Below are 27,165 nucleotides of genomic sequence, written 5' to 3' on the forward strand. Positions count from 1 at the left end.
CCCAAGTACCTGGGAACAAGACCTGAGCCAAAGGCAGATGCTTAACCGACTGAGCCACCCAGGTGCCCCATCCCCCCTTACTTCTATCTTCAGAGAGAGGGAAATAAGAATTTCAGGCCTAAGAGAAAAGAGGGTAAGGCCATGACAAATCAGTGAAGAGTATGTTTCGGAGAGGTATAACCCAGCAGTAGCATCAAATCACATCATTACTCCACCTACATGCAGGACAAGCTCTAAGCCCCTAATTAAGTTATGCTCACATGACAAAAACTTCTTCAACCTCCTGCAGTTATATACTACAAAGCAGAAGAAAAGCTCCCAACACCTTGTATCAAACTGTGGACCTCATAAGAACAGTCCCTAATGCACAGCGGGCTATTACTTGCTTGGGTCCCATTTTCAGGGACATGGGGACAGAAATGTCTTTTGTACAGCTTCTCCAGGATGACAGACATTAATAGAAATGCATGGATAGATTTACAGCAGGCATGGATCAATTTCTAGTTATTTTACAATTATTGATTGGGGAACTCCAACAGATTTTTTGCTACTTGCCAGACAAAAAGCTAACCCCGCCCCTTCAGAAATCTGGAGAAAAAGCCGAAGAAACATGAGAACTGATGTATTCTGGAAACAGAACATGCCAAGACAAGATTATATCCAACTCAAAGCTGAGAATCAAGTAACAAATGTATCTCCAGAAGAGAGCTCGAGAAGCTTGCAGTCTTGGCAAGTTGCGGGTACAGCAGCAACCTTTGTTGCAATTGGAACTGACGGGAGGCTTTTTCACTTCAAGTAAAAGATTTCTGTCAGGGTGAACATATTTTAATCCACCACATGCATTTGTACCGTGTCATTTACAAGGACAAAACCAGACTCCTTCAAGAGCCTGCTTTTGTTGTGTCACTCCACAGGCCAAGTGTACCTGCTCCCAGGGCTCAAAGAAGAAAAAAAAAAAAATTGTGTGTGTGTGTGTGTGTGTGTGTGTGTGTGTGTATACACATACATATAAAGAGAGGAGAGGGGAGGAGAGGGTGGAGGAAGCAATATGATAATATACATGCAGAGCATATGTACAGCTATACATACATCTTGGAAATGGTGATCAACAAGATGGAGATACACGGTTACAATATGCTGCACTGAAGGGGGATGTAATTTAGATCTTGTTCTTTTTGATGCCTTCAGGGGTGGAGCTCAGAAATTTTTTTTATAATATACTGAGTTCTGTAAGGAGTTAAAATAAAAATTGGAAGCATTTTAAATTGGAACATTCTCCTGTCACCTGTGCATAACCGGGAACAATGGGAACATTCTAGAGATTCCACAGTCCACCTGCTGCAAATTTAACATGGCAAGAGGAGGAGGGGTTAAGAAAGAAAAATTATGCCACAAACGGACAAGGTAGTGATGCAGTGCACATACTTAAAATTAGCACAAGAGGGGCACCTGGATGGCTCAGCTGTGAAACGTCTGCCTTCAGCTTAAGTCATGATCCCAGGGTCCTGGGATGGAGCCCCACCTCCAGCTCCCTGCTCAGCAGGGAGTCTGTTTCTCCCTCTCCCTCTGCCCCTGCCTGCCCCTCCCTGCTGTTCATGCTCCTCTCTCCCCCTCTCTCTCAAATAAATAACTAAAATCTTTGAAAAAAAAAATAGCATGGGATTTTTAGTGAGTTGAAGAAATAAGTGGGAAATGAATGGAAAATAAAGCAAGCATTTAAAAAGATGAATCTTTTTTTGGACTTAGGAGTAGCAAAAGGGTTTAGTCCACTATAATACAGAAATATATGGCATTTAATAGTCATTTTGTAAAGGTATAAAGACCAATTCTGTCTTCTATTTTTTTTTAAGATCTTATTTACTTGAAATACAGAGAGCAAGAAAGAGAAAGAGAGCATGAGCAGGGGGTAGAGGCAGAAGGAGAAGTAGACTCCTTGCTGAGCAGGGAGCCCGATGTGGGACTCGATCCCAGACCCTGAGATCACAACCTGAGCCGAAAGCAGATGCTTAACTAACTGAGCCACGCAGGCGCCCCAATTCTGTTTTTTAATTCGATTGTATTTATATTTTAACTGATACCAATTTAAGTTTATTTTGCTAACAAAGGCCTGGGTTTTCATTCTAAGTCGACAAGCACATATTAAGCAGAAAGATCCCATCCTCTTACAACCAAGAAAAGGACCCCTCTCATTTTGACCCTCTCAGTACAGTGACTGCTAACAGCCATTTATACCTGTGCTTGTGACTAAACCACTTCTACCAATCAGAGTAAGCATTCAATAACAAAAATCCCATTTAAACAAGAAAATAGAGGCTTTCAACTTTAACTATTTTCCCTTTTTAAAATGGGGTTTTTTTAATAACTAAAGAAAATTAAAATAGATGTGACTCTTGGAATTGGTAACCTATTCATAAAGCAAAATTACTTTATGAAAAGTCAATCTGTAAGTACATAGAACTTTGCATTCTCTTAGAACTCCTGTATTTATATATTTATTCATCAAGGTAACAGACTTGAAAGCAAAGTGCACTAAAGACCTTGTCCTCATTTTAAACAGATAGAAACACAGGGCACAACGGGAAAAAGCAATTTGCCTAAAATTACATGAAGGAGTACCTGGGGGAGAAGATTGTGAGGTGGGGGTCAGGGAGGGGGAGAAGTCTATTTCAGATAAAATCGTTCAAAAAATTCTGTAGCAAAATAAGAGTTTACTAAGAGTTTTTAATGATACAACTTGGATCCCTGCCACGTTTCAAAGACACAGAATCAATACAGATGCTGGTAAAAGCATTTAAATTGTTTTCATTTTGGTTCATGAAAATACCCAAAACAATTGAATCCTTACCCATAATACAGAATATTAATCTATATGTCTGAGTAAAACTCCTCACCTATCATTTTCTTGTCCATTCCACTTCCATCTTTGTAAAACTCTAACAATATCAGCAAGAACTCATAAATTGAAATTAACACAGTATTCGTCTTGATTCTACTGTTTGCAAACCATGCTTAAAATGTCTTAAGACATGACAACTAAGTGCAATATATGATCCTGGAATCTATCCTATTCCAGGAGGAAAAATACCATGAATATTATTGGAATCTGGATTAAAGATTAAATTATTGCATCAATACTAAAATTCCTGACTTTGACAACTGTACTTGGTTATGTAAGAAACGCACACTAATTTTTAAAGGGTAGAAGTGTTAAAAAATAAATAAATAAAAAATAAAGGGTAGAAGTATTAAGGGGCAAATTGGCATGATGTCTGCAACTCATGCTAGATGGTTCAGAGAAGGTCTGTGTGTGTGTGTGCACGCACGTGCCTAGATAGAATGATAAAGCATGTGTGCTAGATGAATCTGAACAAGTTCTTTGTCCTCGTAACATTTCTTTCTTTTTTTTTTTTTTTTTAAGATTTGATTTATTTATTTGAGAGAGACAGCGAGAGAGGAAACACAAGCAGGGGAAGCAGGAGAGGGAGAAACAGGCTTCCCGCCAAGCAGGGAGCCCGATGTAGGGCTCGATCCCAGGACCCTGGGATCGTGACCTGAGCCGAAGGCAGATGCTTAACTGACTGAGCAGCCCAGGCGCCCCTCCTCGTAACATTTCTGAAAGCTAAAAATTCAAAATAAAAACTCTAAGAAATTAATTTTGAAATTAAAATTTCTTACAGTGTCTGAAAAATACCTTTACCATGTGCAAAAAAATAAAGTGTACATGCAGACACACAAGTATATCATCTAGCCTTGTTTATAGGCAAGTTTTAAATTTATAGTAGACTTACAATAAAAATTAGTTACTAGTGCCTTCCTATCCTTTTACCATAGCTATGAGGAAAGAGCTTATTTTTATGAAGTAGACTAATTTTTCTATTATATTAATTAATCTGCTGTCAGTAAGAAATATTCTTGGATGAAATGCAATTGAAAAATACATTAATGGTTACATAACTTTATCCCCAATTTGTTGCTTTTTTATTTTATTTTATTTTATTATTATTTTTTTTAAAGATTTTATTTATTTATTTGACAGAGAGACAGAGACCACAAGCAGGCAGAGAGGGAGGCAGAGGCAGAGAGAGAAGGAGGCTCCCCGCTGAGCAAGGAGCCTGATGTGGGGCTCGATCCCAGGACCCTGAGACCATGACCTGAGCCGAAGGCAGCGGCTTAACCCACTGAGCCACCCAGGCGCCCCAATTTGTTGCTTTTTTAAAAAAATTTAATTAATTTCCAAAAAGGTCCATGACATATTTTTTAAACTACTCAGAGTTTGACTTTATAAGAAAAACCTGTGGAATACCTTCATTTTAAAGGTCTCATAAAATTCAGTGAAAACACAAAACACAAAATTGACTGAATCCACCATAAGAGTAAAGTGGACATTGTGAATATGTTACATTTACTCATAATATTAAGTCTACTTCCACAAACCTATTCTCAACAAGAACCCTGCTAAATTAACACATCTTTACTATCCAAAGTAGAAAAAGAATAGGATCTTCTGGGACGCCTGGATAGATCAGTCACTTAAGGGACTGCCTTTGGCTCAAGTCATGATCCCAGGGTCCTGGGACTGAGTCCTGCATGGGGCTCCTTGCTCGGTGGGGAGCCTGTTTCTCCCTCTGCCTCTGCTGCTCCCCCTGCTTGTGCTCTCTCTCTCTCTCTCTCTCTGACAAATGAATAAAATCTTAAAAAAAGAAAAAAAGAATCAAATCTTCTCTTACCTCCCCCTGTAAATAAAGAGTTTACCTTGAACATTAAAAAAAGAAAAATTTCTGCCGTTATCTACCGGTGGTATTCTGAGGTCAAGGAAATGGATAATTGCTACAAACCGGGTCGTTTTGAATGTATATCAATCACCTCTCCCAAAATACAAAAGATGGGAGCAAATATTCTTTCAATAAGTACATTCAAAAATGATTTTATAAAAGTATACCAATTTCATTTAACCAGTGTCCTTTGCGACGTGAAATTCACAGGTGAGAAAGTTTCTAGAATACTGAAATTTACAACCTGACCTGCCAGAACTTTGTCAACTCAAAATAATTTAGAAGGAAACTTTAGTTCTAATATGTATTATTCCATTCTTTGTCCTTAAACAGACTCTTCTTAATCCCTGCCAGTGTTACAATTAAGAATATATTATTTTATTAAGCAATACCACACAAAGCCTGCTAGACTAGCTAGGGCTGCCTGCCCCCATGTTCCTTTTCTATGAGTATAATATGTCCATCCTGCTGTGACGTTTTTACCTCCTGTATGTGCTCACCATGCATTACTTTTTGGTGCCTTTTTTATTTATCTCCTTTGTCCATTTGCCTGCCCTAACAGTCCCCTTACTCTTTCTAATACAGCTGGTACAAACTAGTACAGCTTAAAAACTTAATAATAACAAAATTCGCTACCACAGGCAGTGGGGACCTGATTTGTAGCTCACTCCCTGTCCACCTTTAAGTTCAGTTTCTACGAATATCTGTTTCACCAGCTGTTACAGGAATGACAGAAGTCCTACCCATTTCAAGCAATTATTAACACCAAATAAGACACTGGACTTGGAAACTCTTGGTTAAATGAAAAGTGCTAAAAATAAGTATCAACTATTTTCGTTGTGATGCTGGTTGACAAAGCTCACGAGGAGTACGGCACTACATAAAAACGTTATGTGATTCCTCTTGGATTTGGAGCTATCGTTCCAGGCAATCAGCTGGCTGTGTTTCTGAGAATCAGACTAAAGAAACTGTAAAAGGATTAGTGTTTGGTGCCTAAGCAGAAAATGTATATAAGTAGGCCTTATAATCTCCAATAGAGCTTGCCCTGTGACACTGACTGTTCTTTCTTATCAAGAGAATATTAGACACAATCTGGAATTAGATTTATACTCAGTGTTTTAAACAGGCAGAGGACAGTTAAGTATGGGACTTTGTAGCCATCTGTCATAAAAGATGGAAGAACGGAAGACAAGTTAGGTAGAAAACTCCTCTAAACTTTTAATCTCATCAACAAATCTCTATGACAATGAAGACATCTGATGAGTTTACCACAAGTAATCATAAATTATTGGCGCTGATCATTCCATTACATTTTTTTGAAAATAGCTTGATGCTGTCTGAGTAAATCATATTCTGCCTGGGGCTATGTAGCTTACCTCGAATTATTTCAGAATCATCTAAAATGACTCATTTTTCTATTAAAATGATGAATGGGCTAAATGAGGTATGTAATAAATACTGCAGGTTTGTAAACAGATTCCTGCTCTCTAGAGAATGGAGGCCTTACTTCATTTGGTAATTCTGCCCCCCGGTATTTTCAGGAGAAGTCATCCTTAAAATACAGTTAGTAAAGAGTGGAGAGAGTCACACTGAAACAAAATGTTGAATGTCTTTCTGGTTAAGGGAACAACTCTAGGCTACATGAAAACAAACCCTCCTACCCCCAGAAGCAGGGCACAGTGTAAAACATCAAGAAACTCAGAAAGAACATAACTCAGTCCCATTTAGGGATCATAACTAAGCAATAAAACCAGGGATACATAAAAGAAATAAGTGTAGATACAGAACTGTTCAAGAATGTCCAACATTGTGAAAAATTTAATGTCCAAAAAACAAAAATGAAGCAGGTCTCATTGCACATGGTATGTCACATAGTAAACGTTACTGCTGTTCAATTTACTGCTGAATTCACGGAGTCACAGGTCCGCCCACAACAGGTTGAAAGCAATTCTCCAAGGCTATGTCAGAACTGACAGTTGTGAGACTTGTCATGAAGACAAACAAAAAATGGCTGGTGGACAAAAAAGGAGCCCGTGTACCTTACAGTCTCATTCACAATGTAATGTACAAGACTCTTATTTGGGATTTGTAAGGATTGACAGACGTCATGATACTGGAACTTTTAATGTGTTGAAGGTTAAAACAAACACTGAGGTGCATATTTCTTAGCCTCTTCAGTAGGAAATGAGATTATGATGTCAGTTCAATAAAATTCTAAGGCCCTAATGACAGTTCATTTCGGACCAGGCAGTGAAGCAAATAAGTTAACAATAAATGCCAAGTCATTATGAAGAGACGGAATTATAACCAACCCTTTGCACCTTAGTTACCTATGGATTTTTACTCAGTGCTCTCCATACCTCACCTTGACACCCATAATGACCCAACGGATGGGACGTCAATAAGCTATTTATGGCAGGGCTACCACATAGGACACCACTCGAAAGGAGTTGCCCGGAGACAACCAGTTTGCAAACAACTTGATGCATTTTTAAGTACATTTCGAATGGAAATATGACAGCACATTCTAAGCAGAGCTGCCCCTCACAGGGGTCTTTTAATATAACTAGTGGTTGGTAAGGACATCAAAAGCATTGTACTGAACTGTGCTATTTCTTCTCTAATCACTTTGTCAACAAGGTCACACAGCCTGAGAATACTTCCTTGGGAAAAAAAGCAACAGAAGCAAATTGCCATCACCCGTACACTGCGTTCACTGGACAGATTCGTCATCCCTGACGGTGAGACTCAGTCTCTACTACCAGGAAAGCATTCAGCCATTCTCTGCTCCACGCCCCATGGTATCTGTTCCGCATGGTATCGTGTTTCTCTAAGGCTATTTGGTAACATTGAGATCCCAGGTATTTCTGTAAAGCTGGATGAGAAGGGAGTATGACTATGTACATTGGAGAAATATGTTTATCTGGTTAAGCTTTCAGTATATACTGAAATCTGTCATGCCAATCCTATTCTTTCTCTGGCTCTTAACATAATGGCTAAGCTGGCAAACAGAGACAAAATGTGCTTCTCCTTTTCCACTGCAGGAGCACTGGAAATATCCTTTCCCTGGGATATTTCATTAACGATCTCTTCATACTGCTATGTGCCCTCCCGCTGAGAATAATAATACCACTTTAACACACACAGGAAGTAAGGACCATACATGATAACAAAGAACAGAGAGAGAAGATGGCATCTGAATGCTTTGTCCTGGAAATGTAAGTGCCTGCTGAATCCAAACACACGATAGGCAAAATGCCGCAGTGCGCTCCGCTCCCACCGGTCCTGAGGAAAAGAATGAGACTTGTAGACGGATCCCAGGTCCCATTCTTACCAGTAACACTGAGGAAAATAACTTATACCTACATGGCTTAGATCGCCCAAACATGAAGTAGAAATTCTACATTTAAACAGTCTTCAAAAGCAAAAGCTCAAAATCATTAACTTCATTTCTGGCATTAAAAGCAAATTAATACACCATACATGTCAAAACATTTGGGGCTTGGTGTCTTTTGAAAGAAAACCAGCACACGGTTTATATAACCAGAGGGAGCGTATTAATAGAGATTAAAATCAGAGCGCTAAATTGCACCCAAAAAAACTACAACGGTTTTTGTTAAAGTATATTTAAGTGCCCAATACAAGAACCCAGGAGAGCTGCTGCTCCATGAAACTTGACTCACCTGGTTAATTTTAATGACACTGAAAGCCCTGAGTGATCAGTCTTATTGTTCTTTTACAGAGAATTTTTGAGGAAGGACCATGTTGATCATTTCAAAATGACAACCCCAACTGCATCCTTTGCCCTTGGCCAGAACCTCACTTCTATTTGGGCAGCAGTGGTATTCTTATCTACTTCTTTGAATTTAGTCATTTTCCTCCATCCCCCAAATTTCAAAACCTTCTCTCTTTTACCATGAAATTTCAACTGTCACAGTTTGAAGCACAAACAAAACACAGAACTGAAAAGCACACAGCACAAAATTAATCAATTCTTCTTCTTGATTGCTTCACTGGTGCATTTCAGACAAAAAGGAAATGGGGGATAAAAAGTGACATTTTGGTGAAACAGTCACTTAAATTTAGGAAAACTAAATTCATGCATTCACCTACCCTATTTTTTTTAGTGTTATTTTTTTCTAAACACTACTAGGTTCTACAGATTCAAAGAAATAGGATATAAGTAGGAAAAAGTTCAAGGTAAGAATGACTTTCCCACAAATCCTACACTTGATAGGAGACTCTTTGAGGAAAGGCAACGAGATGTAGTTCATCTTTGCACCTCCAGCAACTAACAGTACCTAGCACACAGTAGGTGTTTAATAAATTTGCAAAGCAGGGGAATGTGGAAAGGGACCAAAATACATAATGATCTAATGATCTCACCTAAAGTCAAACAAAATAATTACTGCAATATCTGAGGCCAGAATTGTCCCAATTCTACACTGAAGTCACACTTCACAATATACACTTAACCCAGAATGTTTTTAACTGATTGTTACTTTTTCTATTTAAAATAAGAGGGTTTCTAATAACAGAAACCTTGTGGCTACCCTTGACACATCTTTCAACCTTTCAAGTCTAAAATCCTAGTAATACCACCACCTAAGTATCTCTCATATCTCTTCTTTTCTCCATTCCTCCCCACTAGCACTGTCCTAGTTCAAGTACCACTTGTTCTCCACTGGATTAATGTGAAGACTGCTAACTTGTCCATTTCCATTCACTTCCTCTTCTATTCTATCCTTCACACGTCACCAGAGTGAGATACCAAAATGCCCATCTACCAAAGCACTTCATTTCTCCCCTTCAAAATCCTTCTACATATCTGGCCCAGGGAACTTTGGATTGCACACACAGAACTCATGATCTTAGCCCCGCCAACTTCTTCTGCCTCACCCCTCAACACTCCTTGCCCTGGACTTCCCACTTAGCAATTCCTTGTAGCGTCCCACTGTCCCCGTGCCTCCAAGCTTCCACCTACAATACCGAAGGCTGGACCATCCCTACTCCTCAACCGTGTGTGCAATTCCTGCTCGTACCTCAAGACTCAGCTCTGGCATCAATGCCCTGAGAAATCTTTTCTATTCCTTCCCACTTCCTCTCCCATTTTCAGGGCTTGACTAGATTCAATTCTTCATTTATTCAATCAACAAGTATTAATTAACTAATTTCTCTTTGCTAGGAATTGGTATATAATGGGCCCTCAAATATGTGCTGAACAAATGAATGCACATATAACAATGAGTTCAAAGAAAGTCCCTGCTTTCCCAAAATTGAGAATTCTCATAAGAACAGAAGTACCATGGATCTATAACAGAGTTAGCCCTTCTCAACATTATTTTTAATTTATCAGTCTCTCACATTATATTGTAAATTTCTTTCCCTCTTTCGCTCTTTCATGGAGAGAGCGAGCAGGGGGAGGGGCAGAGGAAGAGGAAGAGAGACTCTGAAGCAGAGTCCCACCTGAGCGCAGAGCCAGAAGCAGGGCTGGATCTCAGGACGGTGAGATCAAGACCCAAGCTGAAACCAAGAGTCGGGTGCTTAACCCACTGTGAACTTCTTAAGGACAAGCGTTTGTCTTTTTCATTTATAAATCCTTGGTATGTAGCCCAGTGTTACTCATACAGTAAGCACTCACTAAAACATTGTCCAATGGGTGAAGGAACCTATTTCACAATAAGATGTATAAATATTTAAATATTTCCTTAGGTGAATGCAGGTGCTTTTAAAGTTGAGACTAAAAAGGAAAAAAGAAAATACAAAAAATGACCAACGTCACATCAGCAAAATTTAATAAGATAAAGGAAGAGTAAATCAAAATTTTAATCAGCATTTTAAAAAGAAATCAAATGTAATTGCAAAGTTAAAAAAGACACAACTTTACTTTTTTAAAAAACTAATGACACAGCAAGTGTTAGATTTATATGTATGAGAGCTTAAAGATTCACAGAACGTCAAGTTGCATGAACTTCATGGGTTGCCTGGTGTCGTCCCTTCACGTAATCTTCATTCTTTACGGAGGTGTTTTCCTATTCCTAAGAGGCAATCCTTTAATGTGAATTTTACTTAGCATTTCCATGTAGGTAAGATTATCAGTGAACTGCCCCTCCAGGACTTCTAGGCAAAATCAGTTGACTAAAATTATCGTTCCAGCGAGTGGGAAGTAGGGTGAGGGGCTGCTATGGTCTTCTCAAATCTAGAGCAGCACTTACAGCTTCTCCAGCTAAAGCAATTCTTCCTAAGGAGAAAGTCCAATCAGATTCTGTATTAAAGCATCAGCAACAGGGCTCCTATGACTTTGCCCTTCAAAGAGCCCCTGCAAAGAGAGCTGCTACAGCTTTGGGCAGAGAAGACTGGACTCCCACGCATGGAGGAAGTGATCTAAATGTCGACTGTTAGTGGGCAGAGGAAATGGGGACTGGGGTGGAGTTAGTTTTATTTCACAATACCAACATCGGCTTTGTTTCTTTTTTCCTAGTTCTCCTGAAAGAGAGCTTTCAGATTCCTTCCAATGGGTGTGAACCCCAACTTTTACATTCTTACAGGCTGCGACATCTAAACAAAGAGGAACAAATCAATGTCTGACCATCACTCAGACAGTCCCACATACTAGGTTTAAGAATGGCAGTAACGGGGGCCCAACCTCGCAACAGAAACATGCTGACGTTCTCAGGGTGACTTCCACATGAATCACGGGTTCTGGGGATGCCCGCTTCCCCAGCTGAGGATCAAGGGGATGAGGGACAACATTAGACTTAAATCACAGTCCATACCGCACATTTTACAAGATGGTCTGGAAACCTAGACTGGACACATGTGGGGGAAAAGAGAAAATGAACTTCATACTCTCTAAATATTACACGTGCAGGAATGCTTATTTCCTTAGAATTTTTTCTAATCGTTAATTGTGGCAAAATATACATAAAATTTGCCATCTTAACCATTTAGAAGCGAGAAGTTCAGGCAAAGAACATTAACACTGTTGTTATACAACCAATCTCCAGAACAGTTTTCATCTGGCAAAACAAACTCCAAACCTGTTAAAAAGTGCTCCATTTCTCCCTCCCGCAGCCCAGGGCAACCACCCTCCCACGTTCTGTCTCTATAGATCTGACTAGTCTAGAGACTTAATCTAAGTGGAATCCTACAGTATTTGTCTTTTTGTGACTAGACTATTTCACTTACCAAATGTCCTCAAGGTTCATTTATGTGGTAGCATGCGTCAGTTTCTTTCTTTCTTAAGGCTGAATAACATTCAATTGTAAGGATATAAATTCCATTATAAGTAAGTAACATTCCATTTTGCTTATGCATCCATCTGTTGATACACACTCGGGCTGCTTCCACCTTTCGGCTATTGTGAACTATGCTGCTATGAACATGGGCATACAAATATCTCTTTGAGACTCTGCTTTCAAATCTTTTGGGTAAATACCCAGAAGTGGGATGGCTGAATCATACAGTAATTCTATTTTTAGCTTTTTTGAGAAAGCACCATAATGGTTTCCATAGTGGCTGTGCCATTTTACATTCCCACCAACAACATCCTTGTCAATATTTGTTAATGTCTTTTTCTCTGATGGTAGCCATCCTAATGATTATGAGGTGGTTCCTTAGTCATTTTTATATTTTTCAAATTTTCTATACTATCCCTGTATTATCTTATTAGAAGAAAATTCAGTGAAATACATTCAATCATTAAAAGTGATCATACAAACATATATTTATTAATAGACAAAGATCTTTACCTTATAGTCTAATTTTTTTTAATATGCAGGTTATTGTAAGACTTATATGAGGCTATGTATACTATCACCTACGTTTGGGGAAATACATATAAACACATTAATATAAATGTTTTATACAGACTTAGTGGAATGTGGAAAGGAATATAAAAGTAATAAACCAGAATGTTAACAGTTCATAAACCAGAATGTTAACAGTGATTATCTCTGGATAGTGGTAATTTAAGTGATCTTCATATTTTTTCTATTTACTTTCTGCTCTTACCCAACGAATGCTTTCTATAACAAATAGTAACAATACAGGCGGTTAACCTTATAAGTAAGTGGGGTACCTAAATTACTGTGGGGAGTCATTTTGCTTTGGCCATGAACTACCACTCAGCTGTCTAAGAACACTCAAGCCAAAAGAGATCAACTATAATCCTGTCACATAAATTCTACTTTTATTCCCTAAATGCTATGAGGGCTCCATTTGGCTAATATTATGATAGGTGCTAAAATCTGGAAGATACTGTTACTCGCCATCTATATCCTACAACCCCAGAATCAAGAAAGGAGAGACCTTCAAAACAGCCGTCCCCAAACATTTCTTTCTTCGTTCATCACTTTTGTTCTGGCTTCACTGTCTACCCATTCAGGCTGGACCCTGGATTAGTTTTTGGAGAAATGGATTCACTACACATTGGCTTCCTTTTATATTGTCTACTGTCACATGACCTCTCCAAGAAAGGACCAAGGGAAAACACAAGAGAATATAAATTAACCCTTTTCCTATCAATTTTTAAACAATTCTCAATTGCCTACTGAGATAGGGACAACCCCCTCGGTCCTCCATTCAAAGTTCTCCATTATATCATCTCATTTTACCTCTCCACTGAGTTCCCAACTATACTCCAAAGAACACTAAAGGTTCTGATAAGTGACATGTGGGTTTCTAGAAGGCTGAAGTGGGAGGTAAGCAGTCAGGACCCTAGACTTCAACCAGAGCAGCCCTACTTTTACCTAACAATGGAAAATGGTCTAACTTATGATGCACAAAGAAGAAAGAACCCTTACTCAGCCATTAAAAACTACATTTCAGAAGAACATTCACTGATTAAAGAAAATGTTCATGATGTTAAATGCTATATGCAGCATTGCTCAAATTCTTATGTATTCTCATACCTACAAATTCTGAACACATTCTAAGTATATAACAAACCTAGGAATAAACATTTTCAAGAGGAAACACATCACAGTGTAAATCATGGTTATGTAAGAATGAGAGATTTGTGGGTGCCTTTTAAATTTTCTCCCTTCTATTAATAATCATTTTTAAACATGTTTATGTAATCTTTGCTTTTAAAAATTTTTTTCAATAGTTCTTAAAAAAAAAAAAGGGGGGATCCCCTTTCTTTAAAAAGATTGTGATTGTTCCCAGAAGACTTTGCTCTGCATTTTTCCCTTTCTAAAGCACAGAAAGTGATTGATCAAACCTTACTCACCTTTGCCGGAGACTTCCCAGACTAACATCTGGTGGTAGCACACAGGGAGACAAACAAGATAGGCTGCCTGCCCCAGAGGTTTCAAATACGATGAAATCAAAATCAAGGGGGTGGCAGGGAGAGCAAACAAGCAATATCCCTTCAGGCAAGAGGCATGTGCCACTGTCTCCCTGTTGATCTTTACTGCAATAATTCTCAAGTCACCTGCCTTAAAAAGTCCTTCACGGTTAATCTCAGCAAATTGTCAACAACTTGTAAAAGGCAAAAAACCAAGAAAATCTAAGCAAAGAGAAAGAACATGCATTTGTCAACACTAAAAGCTGGCAAGGAGTGCTTAGCTTTTCCCAAACATCAGAGATCTCCTTGTAGACAAGACATTTCTACTAAATCTTTAATACTCACCAGGTGCTTTGCCTTGGCTCGTTCTTCTTCACTTGATATCCGCTCTCGAAGAATAGCTCTGGTTAACTGCTCATTAGCAAAAGCCCTCTCTCGGTCCAGTTCTTTGCCTTGCTTTAGTCTGAAAAGACAAGAAAGGACTAACTCAGAAAAAAATTATTTTATGGATTGTTATTTAATGAAATACTTAAATAATAAAAAGAGAAACAGCCAAAATCACCTTGACCTGTAATTTACTAAAAGCGGGTATATTTTCTAGTAAGTCCCCATGCAGTCTCTACCCAAGCATTTAAACTAATGGAGTTCAAATCCATGAATAGTTATTTGTAAGACTGCTCCTCTTAACGTAAAATTGAAATGTGTCCACCTAAAAATTCCATTCCTGGTGCCTCTGTTTGTCCTCTGGCGACACAAGCAGTAAGTCTAATTAACAAGTCATCTACAAGGCAAATATTTGAAAGTAACCATCATCTTCCCTTCAAAATTGACCCATTCAACTGTTTGTTGAATACACACCAGCCCATGCATGAGGCCCTGATGACACAGTGCTGCACAAGAAGGATGGGGCCCTGTCCTCATGGATCTTACATTACAGCAAGGAACTAAAAACAAAATTAAGATGTCCTCCCCCCCCAGATGAATTACTTCCGCTTTCCAAGGATCCTCATATGCAAAAATGGCCAGACCTTTGAATAGCAGGGTTCCTCACTTCTGGAATGACTCTAATTTGTCCCTTAGCCCCAGACCAAATGTAACACTGTGGACATAGTCTAAAAAATAAGACAGCGGAACTTCACCTCCCAAGATCTGTACACAATACTAATTCTATTAATGAGGCATCTGACAGCACTGGGTTTATCAGTAACCTCATCACACAATTACATCATATTAAGTTACAATCCACTTAAAGCCCCTCATTGTGCATGAAAGAGATAAGTTACTTTGGCACCAATTTTCACCATAATGCCTGGCACATAAAGGCATTCTGTAATCACTGGATGAGAGTACGTTTTAGTCTAATCTTATGGACAAAGATTTTCTGATTGCCTTTTCTCCTCTGGAGAGAATAAACCCCTCTATACCATCATATCCCCAGAGGTATAAGCGATGCTTTAAAAAGAAAAGGTAAAATTGTTATGTTGGTATAAGTGAAATTCCAAGTGAAATCTACTTTGTAAGTGGGAATGATGAGCACCAAATTGAATTCAGTACTAGTCTATCAAATTTTAGTTTTAAAAAGATTTTGAAAAGAATAAAAACTTATTATTTTTAAGTTGCCACATCATCCAGATACTCTGAAATTCTCAGGTATCAATTACAATCAAATTTCATATCATCAACTATAATTAAAAATATAATCAGGGGGTGCCTGGGTGCCTCAGTCCCTTGAGCATCTGACTCTCAGGTCATGATCTCATGGGTCCTGTGATCTAGTCCTGAGTTGGGCTCCCCGGTCAGAGGGGGTCCACTTAAAGACTCTCCCAATCTGCCCCACCCCGCATTCTCTCTCTCTTGCTCGCTCGCTCAAATAAATAAATAAATAAAATCAGAAATTACCTTGTAAAATATACTCCTAAAAACTGAACCTGTTTTTATGTCTTGAATAAAGATGAAGAACAGAAATACATTAAAACCTACACTCTGAAATTCTCTAATGCAAAAGTAACCTCTAGAAGCTTTTCCTTAAGCCGTGAGTACAATTACACTTTAACACAAACCAAATTTCTCCATATTATTTCACAGTTCAGCAGCATCAATGCTATCAGTACAGTAACTCAGCAGACGTGCATAATCATAAATGAACACAGATAATTAGAAGTCTCATCGTTTGTGGAAAGCAGCAGTTCTAAAAGCATCCACAGACCTCAGCAGCGGCGGCATCCGTGGGACCATGTTAGAAATGCAAACACTCGGACACCACCCACATCTACTGAATTAGAAACGATGGGGGTAGTGCCCCACAAATTGCCGCTTAATAAGTCCTCCAGGTGATTCTAATGCATACTGAAGTGAGAGCCACAGCCCTCAATTACCAAAATATACTTCTACCCACGTTAAGTCCTGGAGATCTATAAAAGGAGAATAACAACAAAAATGAAGTGGTCCACATAAGCACGGTGTGCTGGTAACTGCTGATGTTACTGGTATCAGATTACAAAACAGTGCAATTGAAGCACTGCACTAGCATATCACCAACAAGTAAAAGATATAACCTAGGTTACAAGTCAGGTGGAAACTAAAATAAAATGATAAAAATTACTATCACTGCATAGATCACCTACTACATGTCAAGAACTGTGCTGAGGACTTTACATACATATATAAACTGTTTTAAAAATCACATTATTAATTCATTCACATAAAATGAATTCTATACAACTAGATTTTCTCCTATCTACCATATGTGGTATATCATATTTTAAAGTACTGCTTAAATAATAACTACCTATTTTTCTAATTTAGTTTACTTGCATATGATATCAATTTTAATTACAAATGTGGTAAAAAGGAGCTCAACTTTAAAAAAGTTTTAGCAAGTTAATGAAAAAGAAGCCAAAACTTGGGCACAAAAGCCTTCAATGTTATAATAAAAATAAAGATTATCAGTTTGTAATACCTGGTACAGATGCACAAATTTTGGAGTTGGGAGTCCTGGGTCCAAATCAAGGTTCTAGTACATACTAGCTGAGTCAATACTTGAGTTAACTTCCCTGGGTCTTGTTATTCTGAGTAAAATGAACCGCTATAATACCTACCTTACCAGGTTCTTATACATAAAGCACTTAGCAGAAAGCACTCAACACTGTTAGGTTAAGTAATAGTAATAATAATAGTGCCCATTATGGTGGTCAGGAATACAGAAAAAGCAGTAGTTTTCTGGAAAGAATAAACTCTCCCAGTTCACTAAATACACCATGACTATATTTGCTTTGTCTTCCCCATCTTTCTTTTTCCCAAGTTTTCTCTGATAAGAAGTTCTGCTTTGAAGACATGAGCAGACATTTCTGCAAAGACATCCAAATGGCCAACAGACACATGAAAAAGTGCTCAATATCAGGGATATACAAATCAAAACCACAGTGAGATACCACCTCACACCAAAATTAACCAGTCAGGAAACAACAGATGTTGACGAGGATGCAGAGAAAAGGGAACCCTCCTACACTGCTGGTGGAAATGCAAGCTGGTGCAGCCACTCTGGAAAACAGTATGGAGGTTCCTCAAAAAGTTGAAAACAGGGGCGCCTGCGTGGCTCAGTGGGTTAAAGCCTCTGCCTTCGGCTCAGGTCGTGGTCTCAGGGTCCTGGGATCGAGCCCCACATCGGGCTCTCGGCTCCACAGGGAGCCTGCTTCCTCCTCTCTCCCTGCCTGCCTCTCTGCCTACTTGTAATCTCTGTCAAATAAATAAATAAAATCTTAAAAAAAAAAAAAAAGCTGAAAACAGAGCTACTATATAACCCAGCAATTGCGCTATTGGGTATTTACCCTAAAGACACAAATGTAGTAATCCAAAGGGACATGTGCATCCCAATGTTTATAGCAGCAATGTTCACAATAACCAAACTATGGAAAGAGGCTAGATGATGTCCATCAACAGATGAATGGATAAAGAAGATGTGGTCTATATATACAATGGAACATTATGCAGTCATTAAAAAAAAAAATGAAAGCTTGTCATCTGCAACAACATGAATGGAACAAGAGGGTATTATGCCAAGTGAAATAAGACAATCAGAGAAGGACAATTATTATCATATGATCTCACTGATATGTGGAATTTGAGAAACAAGACATGGGATCACAGGGGAAAGGAGGGAAAAATGAAACAAGATGAAACCACAGAGGGAGACAAACCACAAGAGATTCTTAATCTCAGGAAACAAACTGAGGGTTTCTGGAGGGGAGGGGAGTGGGAAGGATGGGGTACCTGGGTGATGGACATTGGGGAGGGTATGTGCTATGGTGAGTGCTGTGAACTGTATAGGACTGATGAATCACAGACCTGTACCCCTGAAACAAGTATACATTATATGTTAATAAAAAAAGAAAGATCTGCTTTATTTTTATTATCTTCAAGGACTTCCAAACTTAAAAACTGACAATGACCTGCAGCCCTATCCCTTCATATGCTCCCTTGTTTCCTTCCCACTTGCCTAAACACACACACACACACACACACACACACACACACCCTTACATATATATGTCTGTGTCTGTATATATAATGTGATAGGTAATAAATTCTTATTACCTATCAGTAACTTTACTGTGCAATCTAATAAACCTGTTTTTTCAGCTTTAAAATATGATGGTTGAACTATATAATCTTAAAGTCCCTTGCAGGTAAAAGTTTTACAAACATTAAACATTAAATACATTATTCTCCATCCCATAAAAACTCTTGAGAAAGTTGGTGGCAGAAGATAAATGAAACAAAGGAGTACTACCTCCAAATTTGATCATTTCCACTCAGTGTGCACTTATATTTCTCATGTCATCCTCAGAGTTTCCCACTACTTAATAAAAACTATGAACTAGGGGGGCGCCTGGGTGGCTCAGTGGGTTAAAGCCTCTGCCTTCGGCTCGGGTCATGATCCCAGGGTCCTGGGATCGAGCCCCACATCGGGCTCTCTGCTCAGCAGGGAGCCTGCTTCCCTTCCTCTCTCTCTCTCTCTCTGCCCACCTCTCTGCCTACTTGTGATCTCTGCCTGTCAAATAAATAAATAAAATCTTTAAAAAAAAAAAAAAAAAAAACTATGAACTAGGTAAGAATAAGTGGGATTCACAAATTCTTTCAATATATAAATTACTGGGTGAAAGACATTATTCTGATTACTGAGAACAAAATGGTGAGCACAAGAGACACAGTCCCTATCCTCAGGAAGCTTAAACCCTGATGCACTTTTTTTTTTTTTAAGTGAGGTTGCTCTGAAACGATATGGATGGGAGCCAATATCTGAATTGAAATCTGAAGGATATTAACTGAGCAACCTGGAGAAGGAGAACGTCGGGTCCCGAGGTACTGAGAAAGGCTTCTCTTTAGAGCTTAGTGTGTGCCTGCTGTTTCAGACACCAAAGGCTGAGAGACCCAGAGTCACTGAAGGAACATTGTTAACACACACATACACACAAAAACACACACACAATTATCAATAAAAAATTAGTGCAAGGCTTGGAAGAGTTTCTGAAGCTTAAAACTAAAAAGCTAAAAACTTTAAAGCTAAAAACCTTACAATTACAGGAACAAATTTTAGGAAAAAAAGTCTAGAAAAGTTTAGAAGTTCTGCTTCCTTTCATATGATTTTGGAGGGCAGAGTTTCAGATAGATGTATCACTAAATGAAGTTTCCTTTTTACTTCAGAAGTAAAACGAACAGAGGAAAAATTTCTAAACTGTTGTATTCCTAATTTCCCCATATCTCTCCTCCATGAGATTCACTTACAGTAATGCATTTCTTCTAATTAGTTTCCTCTTTCACTGATTCATGTAGATCATTTTCCAAATGTTTTGCAAAACACACACACACACACTCTCTCTCTCTCTCTCTCTCTCTCTCTCTCTCTCTGCCTGTATGCCCAGAAGCTCCCAATTCTTTTCAGAGCTTCTTCTCCAGGCCCTTGCTTTGATTGTTCCATCGAGCTATTCTACTCAATGGCCATTTTTGAAAGGCAGATGGCTGTACGATCATCTCATTTTTCTCTCTGAGCCAAGTGAGATGCCCCAGCTTTCTGGGCCTGAGTGCTACTGGCCCAATGGTGGAGCCACACATCAGAGCCGGGTTGTTCTGGAAACACTCCACAAGGCAAGCCAGTGAAGTGCTCATTGACAATAGAAGGCAGCAGTTTACTGCTTTGAAGGTCCCTGTTAGGTGAAAAGGAGGCATGAGATAAAACGGGTCTTTGATTATTAACCCAGGTTTCCAAAGCTTCAAGAATTATCTCAAAATAAAACTAAACAAACCAAGCATCCTAGAGAATACATTCCCTTTATTTATTGGCATTCCCCACTTATTATTTCAGATCTCCTGGTCTAATATTATTCTACATTAAGCCCCTGATTTAAGTTTCATTTAAATCTCCTTCTTTTAAATACATATCTCTCCTCATTTAAATTCTCTAGAGTTTTAAGCAAAGAAGTAGGAGTTTAGTGTAAACTTTTCTTATTTGCATTAAGTAATTGGATAGCTTGCCTAAGCTTAATGAAACAAATACCAGGCAGCTCTGCCCTTATACCTCAAGCCCTAGCAACTTAGCTATTTTTCTCGGTATATTCTCAATCAGGTGAGAGATTTAAGATACACCAGCAATATGAATTTCTAAAAACCAGCCAAATCTCCTATAATGAATTATTACAACATGTCCTTTTAAATGGAAAAAAAAAAAAAAGAAACCCTCATATACATTCAGTTTTCACAGATATCTAAAATCTAGTCCTACATGTTTCAGTTTCTGTATAAAAACAAGCCAATATTATTTGATTCCAAACAACTTAAAGATTTCAAGAAAGTGGGAAAGGCATTTTAAAGATAGCTTTAGCTATGCATTTTTTTTAATGTAATCAACCTCATTATCCTCCAGGAAGGAGGCATTTCTATCCCCCTTCTTTCACAGGAAAAAGACTGAGATGTGCAAAAGTACATGGGAGACATAAAATGACCTGATCTGATTTCCAAATCTATGCTTCTTAAATCTCCTAAGGAGTCAACCCCTCGACAGGAATTAGATCCCATTACATTACTCACCTCTGTGGTCACAGAAGAACAGTTTGTAGATCTGATATTATTCATAATTATTTTTTAAAAGCTCATTTTTTATTTGACTCCACTATATCAAATCAGAGTTTGCCAAAGTCAAAATTATTACCAGCCCTTTCCCAAAAGTGGCTTGGCTTTCAGGGGCCTTAACTGTTTCTCTGAACCTGGACACTGCTCATGTGACCATACACAAACACTCAGATTTATCTTCATATAGGCTGACACGCAAGTAATTCTATACAATTCTAGCTTAGAAAATTACTTTATAATTTAATGTATAAGGCCATTATATTACTGAGGAAAGATGACAAGAACCTCCGATAATGGGGGAGAATAAACCGGAAATGAAGATTGTTAGAGATAAAGTGATTTGATGAAATGATTTATCTACAACTAAACTGTGACCATTTTATAGAGACAGTATCTGCAAAGTATTGCAATGCACTTGACTCAGGAAGACTGTTTCAAACACTGGAAGAGAAAAATGAGCGACTACAACCTCAAAGGTCATTTCCAGTGCTAATGATGAATTTTATTTTAATGCATCATACTTTGTCAGAACATGCTGAACCAGCACTCAAAATACTGTTTACCATTCATTTTTTAAACAGAAAAGCTGAGCTGGGTAATTCAACAAACTAATTATTAGACTATTAAGAATAATGATGGAACAAGTATACAATTTTTTAATAGTAAGACTTTATAAAAATAAAAGAACATAGGAAGCTTAACACTTCTCCGCTCAAATTATTTCAAATACGGGAAGGAATGTTTGTGCACTGAGGCTCCAAAATACACACATACAGAAGAAGGTACATTAATATAACCATGTTACAGTCATATATAATAGCTATGTGTCTATAAGTAACATTTATATGTATCTATATGTAATACCTCGATAGACAACAGATAAAGAGTCAGTATTTAATAATGCTGACGTTTGGGCCAGGCACAGGTCTAGGCGCTTGTCAGGTGTAACTCACAACAACCCTGTGGAACTGATTACTATATCCTGGATTAGGAAGTGGAGACAAAGAGAAGTTATGTAAAACCAAAGCATTTATAAATTAAATAGCGCCTGGCTTTTGGCAGGCATTCAATAAATATTTTTGAAAGAATGAATACAGAGTATGAGCGTAGCATAATATTATAGAACATAGGTATTCTTTATATAATGGTAATTTCGCAATAAAGGGCACTGTCTTGGTAGGCTGAAGGACTGCAATCTAGCAAACCATATAATAAACCAGTATTATTTAACCAGCATTACGACCTGGCTCTGAATATAACTGAGAGGACATTTATTTTGGTCATCTATGTTTCTACATAAATATCATTTAAAATGTCATTCAGAATTTTACAATCAAGGTTTCCTTCCTTCACATACATTTTTTAAAAGTGATTTTAGCTTACATTCAGTTAGTCATAGTCTGGACATCTTCCTGCAAAGCTTCAAAATGATGTTGGAGGGAAAACTCAGCCTCTAACAGGAAGCCCACAACTTTTATTGGGGATTACCCAGAGCCATGAAACTAACCCGCCCCCCAACCCCAATCTCAGATGACTGCCTCCCATCCCATATCACATATTATTTTGTAGCTAGAATTCCTATTTCAATTCTCATTTAGGGAAAAAGATCTACCTGTCCTACTTTTCTAATACCATTTTCTTACCAAATACATTCTCCTACCGCAGTGAAAAATACATTTATATTTTAAAAGAATTCTGATTTTTTTTAAAGAATTCTGATTTTATTCTCAAATTAATGTCACCATATCCATGGCTCATGCACCTCCTTGTCCCTTGGAAATTCACAATTAAACTCCGCAAGAGGAACTTACAGGACAACGTCAAGCACCTTTGCCTTCCCTCTCCTGGAAGGACCTATAGCCACTTCTTTATCTGGCTTAAGCTGACTATTTAGAGGCATCTTAAACCAAAATAATCAACTTTTTATTTTAAAGAACACATCAGTTGTCACAATATTCAAAATACAACTGGACAATGGTCAAAGTGGGGAGACAGAGACACCATTAAATTGTGGATATCAGTAGGGCTTGAAAACCAACTGTTTCATAGAAGGAGGAAGAGGAAATAACCCTGCATGACCTGTAACTTGTCTAGAAAGTATCTATAACTTTGCTACTTGTCTAAAAGTATCTACTCCCTGGCCCATAACATTCCTTTTGAGGGTTCTGGGCGGTTTTATGTACTGAGATGCCGGAGAAAGATAACCACAGAGTCAGCTGGAGGAGGAAGAGTCTAGGGCACAAACGTAGGCATCACCGGAGCAAATCCCCCTCATCAGCCCGCATGGGACACAGTTTGGGCAGGGACCAGTGACATTGTGAGCCGGCTTCCTCCTGTAGTCAGAAAACTATGACCTCCCTGGTTCAGTGACCTAAGATACAGGGGAGGCTCTCGTAAAGAAGACTCAGCTATGAAGAAATAACAGCATTCTCACTATCCTTATGTATACGAAACACGCATCAAGTCTTTTACGATGATTTGCATTTATGCTTCTTCTTCATAAAAGACACACCTCGCCTGGATACACTTTTTTTTTTTTTAAGATTTTATTTATTTATTTGACAGAAAGGGAGATCACAAGCAAGCAGAGAGGCAGGCAGAGAGAGAGGAGGAAGCAGGCTCCCCGCCAAGCAGAGAGCCCGATGCGGGGCTCGATCCCAGGACCCCGAGATCATGACCCGAGTGGAAGGCAGAGGCTTTAACCCACTGAGCCACCCAGGCGCCCAGGATATACTTTTTGAAATTATGTCCTTGTCAAGTTGGTAAGTCTGGGGAAATTTCTGACCAGAGACAGAGAGAGAGAGAGAGAGAGAGAGAGAGATATTACCATTCTCCATCCTAAGACTTGCAGAGGAAAAAGAATCAATACCTGTTTTCTATTTCAAAGAACTTTCAAGCTTCAACCAAACTGCAACCTCTCACCCTCCACCGGCATTATGCCTCTGGAATGCACAGACACACACCTCACTAACTCCATCCATCTCTTTTACGGGAGACGCTTTAATGTTAGAGCTTAGCGGATTCCTCCATCAAGCCCAGAGTAAACATTTTTAAGGAAAGAATGATGACACAAAGTTCTTTATTTTTCTTTTTTAAATCAAGTAGCCTTCGAATTTCTGGGTTTGACTCATATGCTGAGCTGCTAATTTGACTGACGCAGAAAGATTAATGACTCTTGTTTTTGTAAGCTGTGCTTGTTATCATCATATAATCGTGTTTCTTTATTCTCGCTAGTCCTTATAACCCTGAATCGTACCTTTCCTATTTTGTTTGTTTGGTACACTTTTGCCAACCCATTAATTTTTAATTCACTTATTAAGGTTCAAACATTACTTTAAGTGTACGCTATATACTACACAGCTCCTGAGGGGGTGGGTGTGTCTGCGTGTTAACACAATCTGGCAGCCTTGATCTTTAAATGGGCAATGTGGCCAGCCACAATTATTAAGAGTACAATAACTAATACACTTACCTTTATTTCCTCTGTTTTATGTTTACTATTAATTTTACTTCGTTATCTTTTTTCCCCTTCCTTGTTTTCCAAGGTTACTATATATTCTCTTCCCCTCTCAGAAAGCTCTACAGTGTATTTTCTATGCAATTAGTGGTCATTCCTTTCCTCTCACAGATACATCATCCCCCTGCTACTGTTTAAAAACACAATTCCTACTATCTTCTCAACCACTACCCTCTGCAAACTCAGTAAGATGAAATCATTTGAATACACTGACTTTTCCCCAGAATCCAACTCCTTATCTAAGAGTTCAGTGCTATCGAATTCCTACAATTCTTGAGCTCTCTCTTCAAGGCTTTCTCACCCATTTCAAGAATCCATATGAATAGTACCTTGAATAGACGTTCCTGTGTACCATTCAGGCATACAATGCAAAGACTGCTCCTCATGGGTGCTTCCTCTCCTCTCCACCTTTCCCTGTACTGAGATCTGTTGTAATGAATTTGTAATTTGGTTAGAATTCTCTTTTTAAGTATTTTCCTAAGATGGTCTACTACATCAGATATTTGTCTCTGACTCTCAGCTTCACACCCCTCTTCTAGCCTCAGCTTTTGTGATGTGAGAGCCATTTAAGCCACACTTCTACTCAGCAGTTGGGTCCCTCTTTCGCTCTGCCAAAAGAGGGTGCCAGCAGGAGACTGCAAGGCTGGGGAGAGAAAAAAGGCACTCTCCTGTTTGCTGTCTACGCCTTTCAGCATCACTCAGGCCTCACTATTTAATCCAGTTCGCCCACACTTGCAAAAATCAACCTCACTGCGTCCCACGCTGGAGACGTCAACCCTACCAGGATGCTCCTCAAAACCTGAGTCCCCCACACACTGGCCTCTCCTCCAAGCTCAGAGACAGACGGCAGTGCCACCAGCCAGGAGGCACCTCGTCCCCTGAGGCCGAGCTGCAGGTTCAATGTTTTATCAACTGTGGCTGCTTCCCGCCGGGGCTACCTCTGAGACACCTGCAAGCTGTGCTGTCCCAACACAGTCAACAGGAGCCACAGAAATAGGGCCACTGCAAACTGAGATGTGCTGTCCGAATAAAGGACACACTTGTGTCCTCAATACTTAACAAGAATGTGGTGTCACTAATAAATTCAATGCTAAAATGGTGGTGTTTTGGATATACTGGGGGAAATAACATATCTTAGAATTCTTTTCACCTATTTCTTTGTACGTTTTTGACCCGACTACTAGACCGATTTTAGTTAATAGAAATGTAACATGAGCCATCGATGTAAACAGCACTGCCTTAGGGCTCTTCTGTGTTGTGGGTTTCCTCCTGCCTTTTCAGCCCTTGCATACTTCATTGACAATTCTTATATTAAATTCTCTCTGTAGAAGCAACTGATGAGTTTTGCCTCCTCGATGGATGCTGGCTGCTAGCCAAAATAGTATTTCAAGAATAATAAATTCTCAATATCCTCACATGCCCATAGGTCCTTTTTTCATCTGATAGGCAAATGAGAGTTCAATACAGAATTCGGGAGTTTTAGCCTTTTTTTCCTCAGGAATCCTGAGAGTCATCCCACCTTCCAGCCTACAGGCTGGCAGAACCAGACTGATCCCATTTCCTTTATAAGTTAGTGGTTCCTTCTGTCAGGCAGCTTATAGGATCTTCTCTTTATCCCTAGAGTTGAAAACTGTTAGGGTCCATGAGTCGGTGCGCATCTGCTCTCATCAACCCTCCTCAACAGAGAGGCCTTCCCTGTGCAGACTCCAGTCTGTGTTCAGCTCAGGGAATTGGTTCACTCCATTCAACTACCACTGTTTCTCTATCTCTTTCGTTTATCTCCATCTACGATTTAATCTCCTTCATCAACTATAACATGATGGCGTTACCTTCCCCATCGTTCAGTATCTACAAAACCAAGATGCACCTTCAAATCGACGTATCTTACAATCAAGTAGCAACAGCTGCCAATGCCACAAACATCAACAGTTCTTGCTGTTGAAACACTCCAACAGTTCTTGCTGGAAGCACCTTTGTGGAGTGCTCCTCTCATTTGTCTTTCTGCCTGGCTGCGGCACCCAGCAAGTACCTTCTTTTCATCTGCCCCCTCCCCAGGGCGTAGGCACAGATGCTGGGCTGTGTTTAGCAGCAGTACCTGTTCCATGGTGGGGGACCAGGAAGTCTCCGCCCTTGGGGTCCGGTGGCACATCACCAGCTGAGTTTTCAGCCGCACCCCTTAACCACAACCCCCCACCCGCCGGTCAAGGGAATCAGGAGACAGTCTCTCATTCCCACCTCTCTCCCAGACCAGTTGACGGGCATTCACACAGATAGGGACACATTCTGGTGATCCTTGTGCTCTGCCCAAACTAACCCACTGGCTCCCACCCGTCCATCACATGTTCCTCTAACCAGCGGCAGCTGGGAATGAGGCTGAAATTGAGATGGGAGGATGGTGGACATGCTTTAGATGCTTTTAATCCTCCAACTCCCTAATATCCTCTCCCCTTTTGACATTACTC

At 39.2% G+C, this 27,165-nt stretch overlaps 1 protein-coding gene across 2 annotated transcripts in view; it reads right to left on the reverse strand.

Annotated features, from left to right (window-relative positions):
* The window catches only part of CHCHD3 (coiled-coil-helix-coiled-coil-helix domain containing 3), a 278,794-nt gene that overhangs the window by 163,486 nt on the left and 88,143 nt on the right, over positions 1–27,165 (reverse strand). For both annotated transcript variants that reach the window (XM_080818064.1, XM_080818065.1), the window contains exon 4: positions 14,407–14,524. In XM_080818064.1, coding sequence (XP_080674190.1) covers positions 14,407–14,524 — 118 coding nt within the window. The remainder of the gene's footprint in view (positions 1–14,406; positions 14,525–27,165) is intronic.

This window comes from Martes martes (assembly GCF_963455335.1).
Source record: "Martes martes genome assembly, chromosome: 11".
Classification (NCBI taxonomy): Eukaryota; Metazoa; Chordata; class Mammalia; order Carnivora; family Mustelidae; genus Martes; species Martes martes.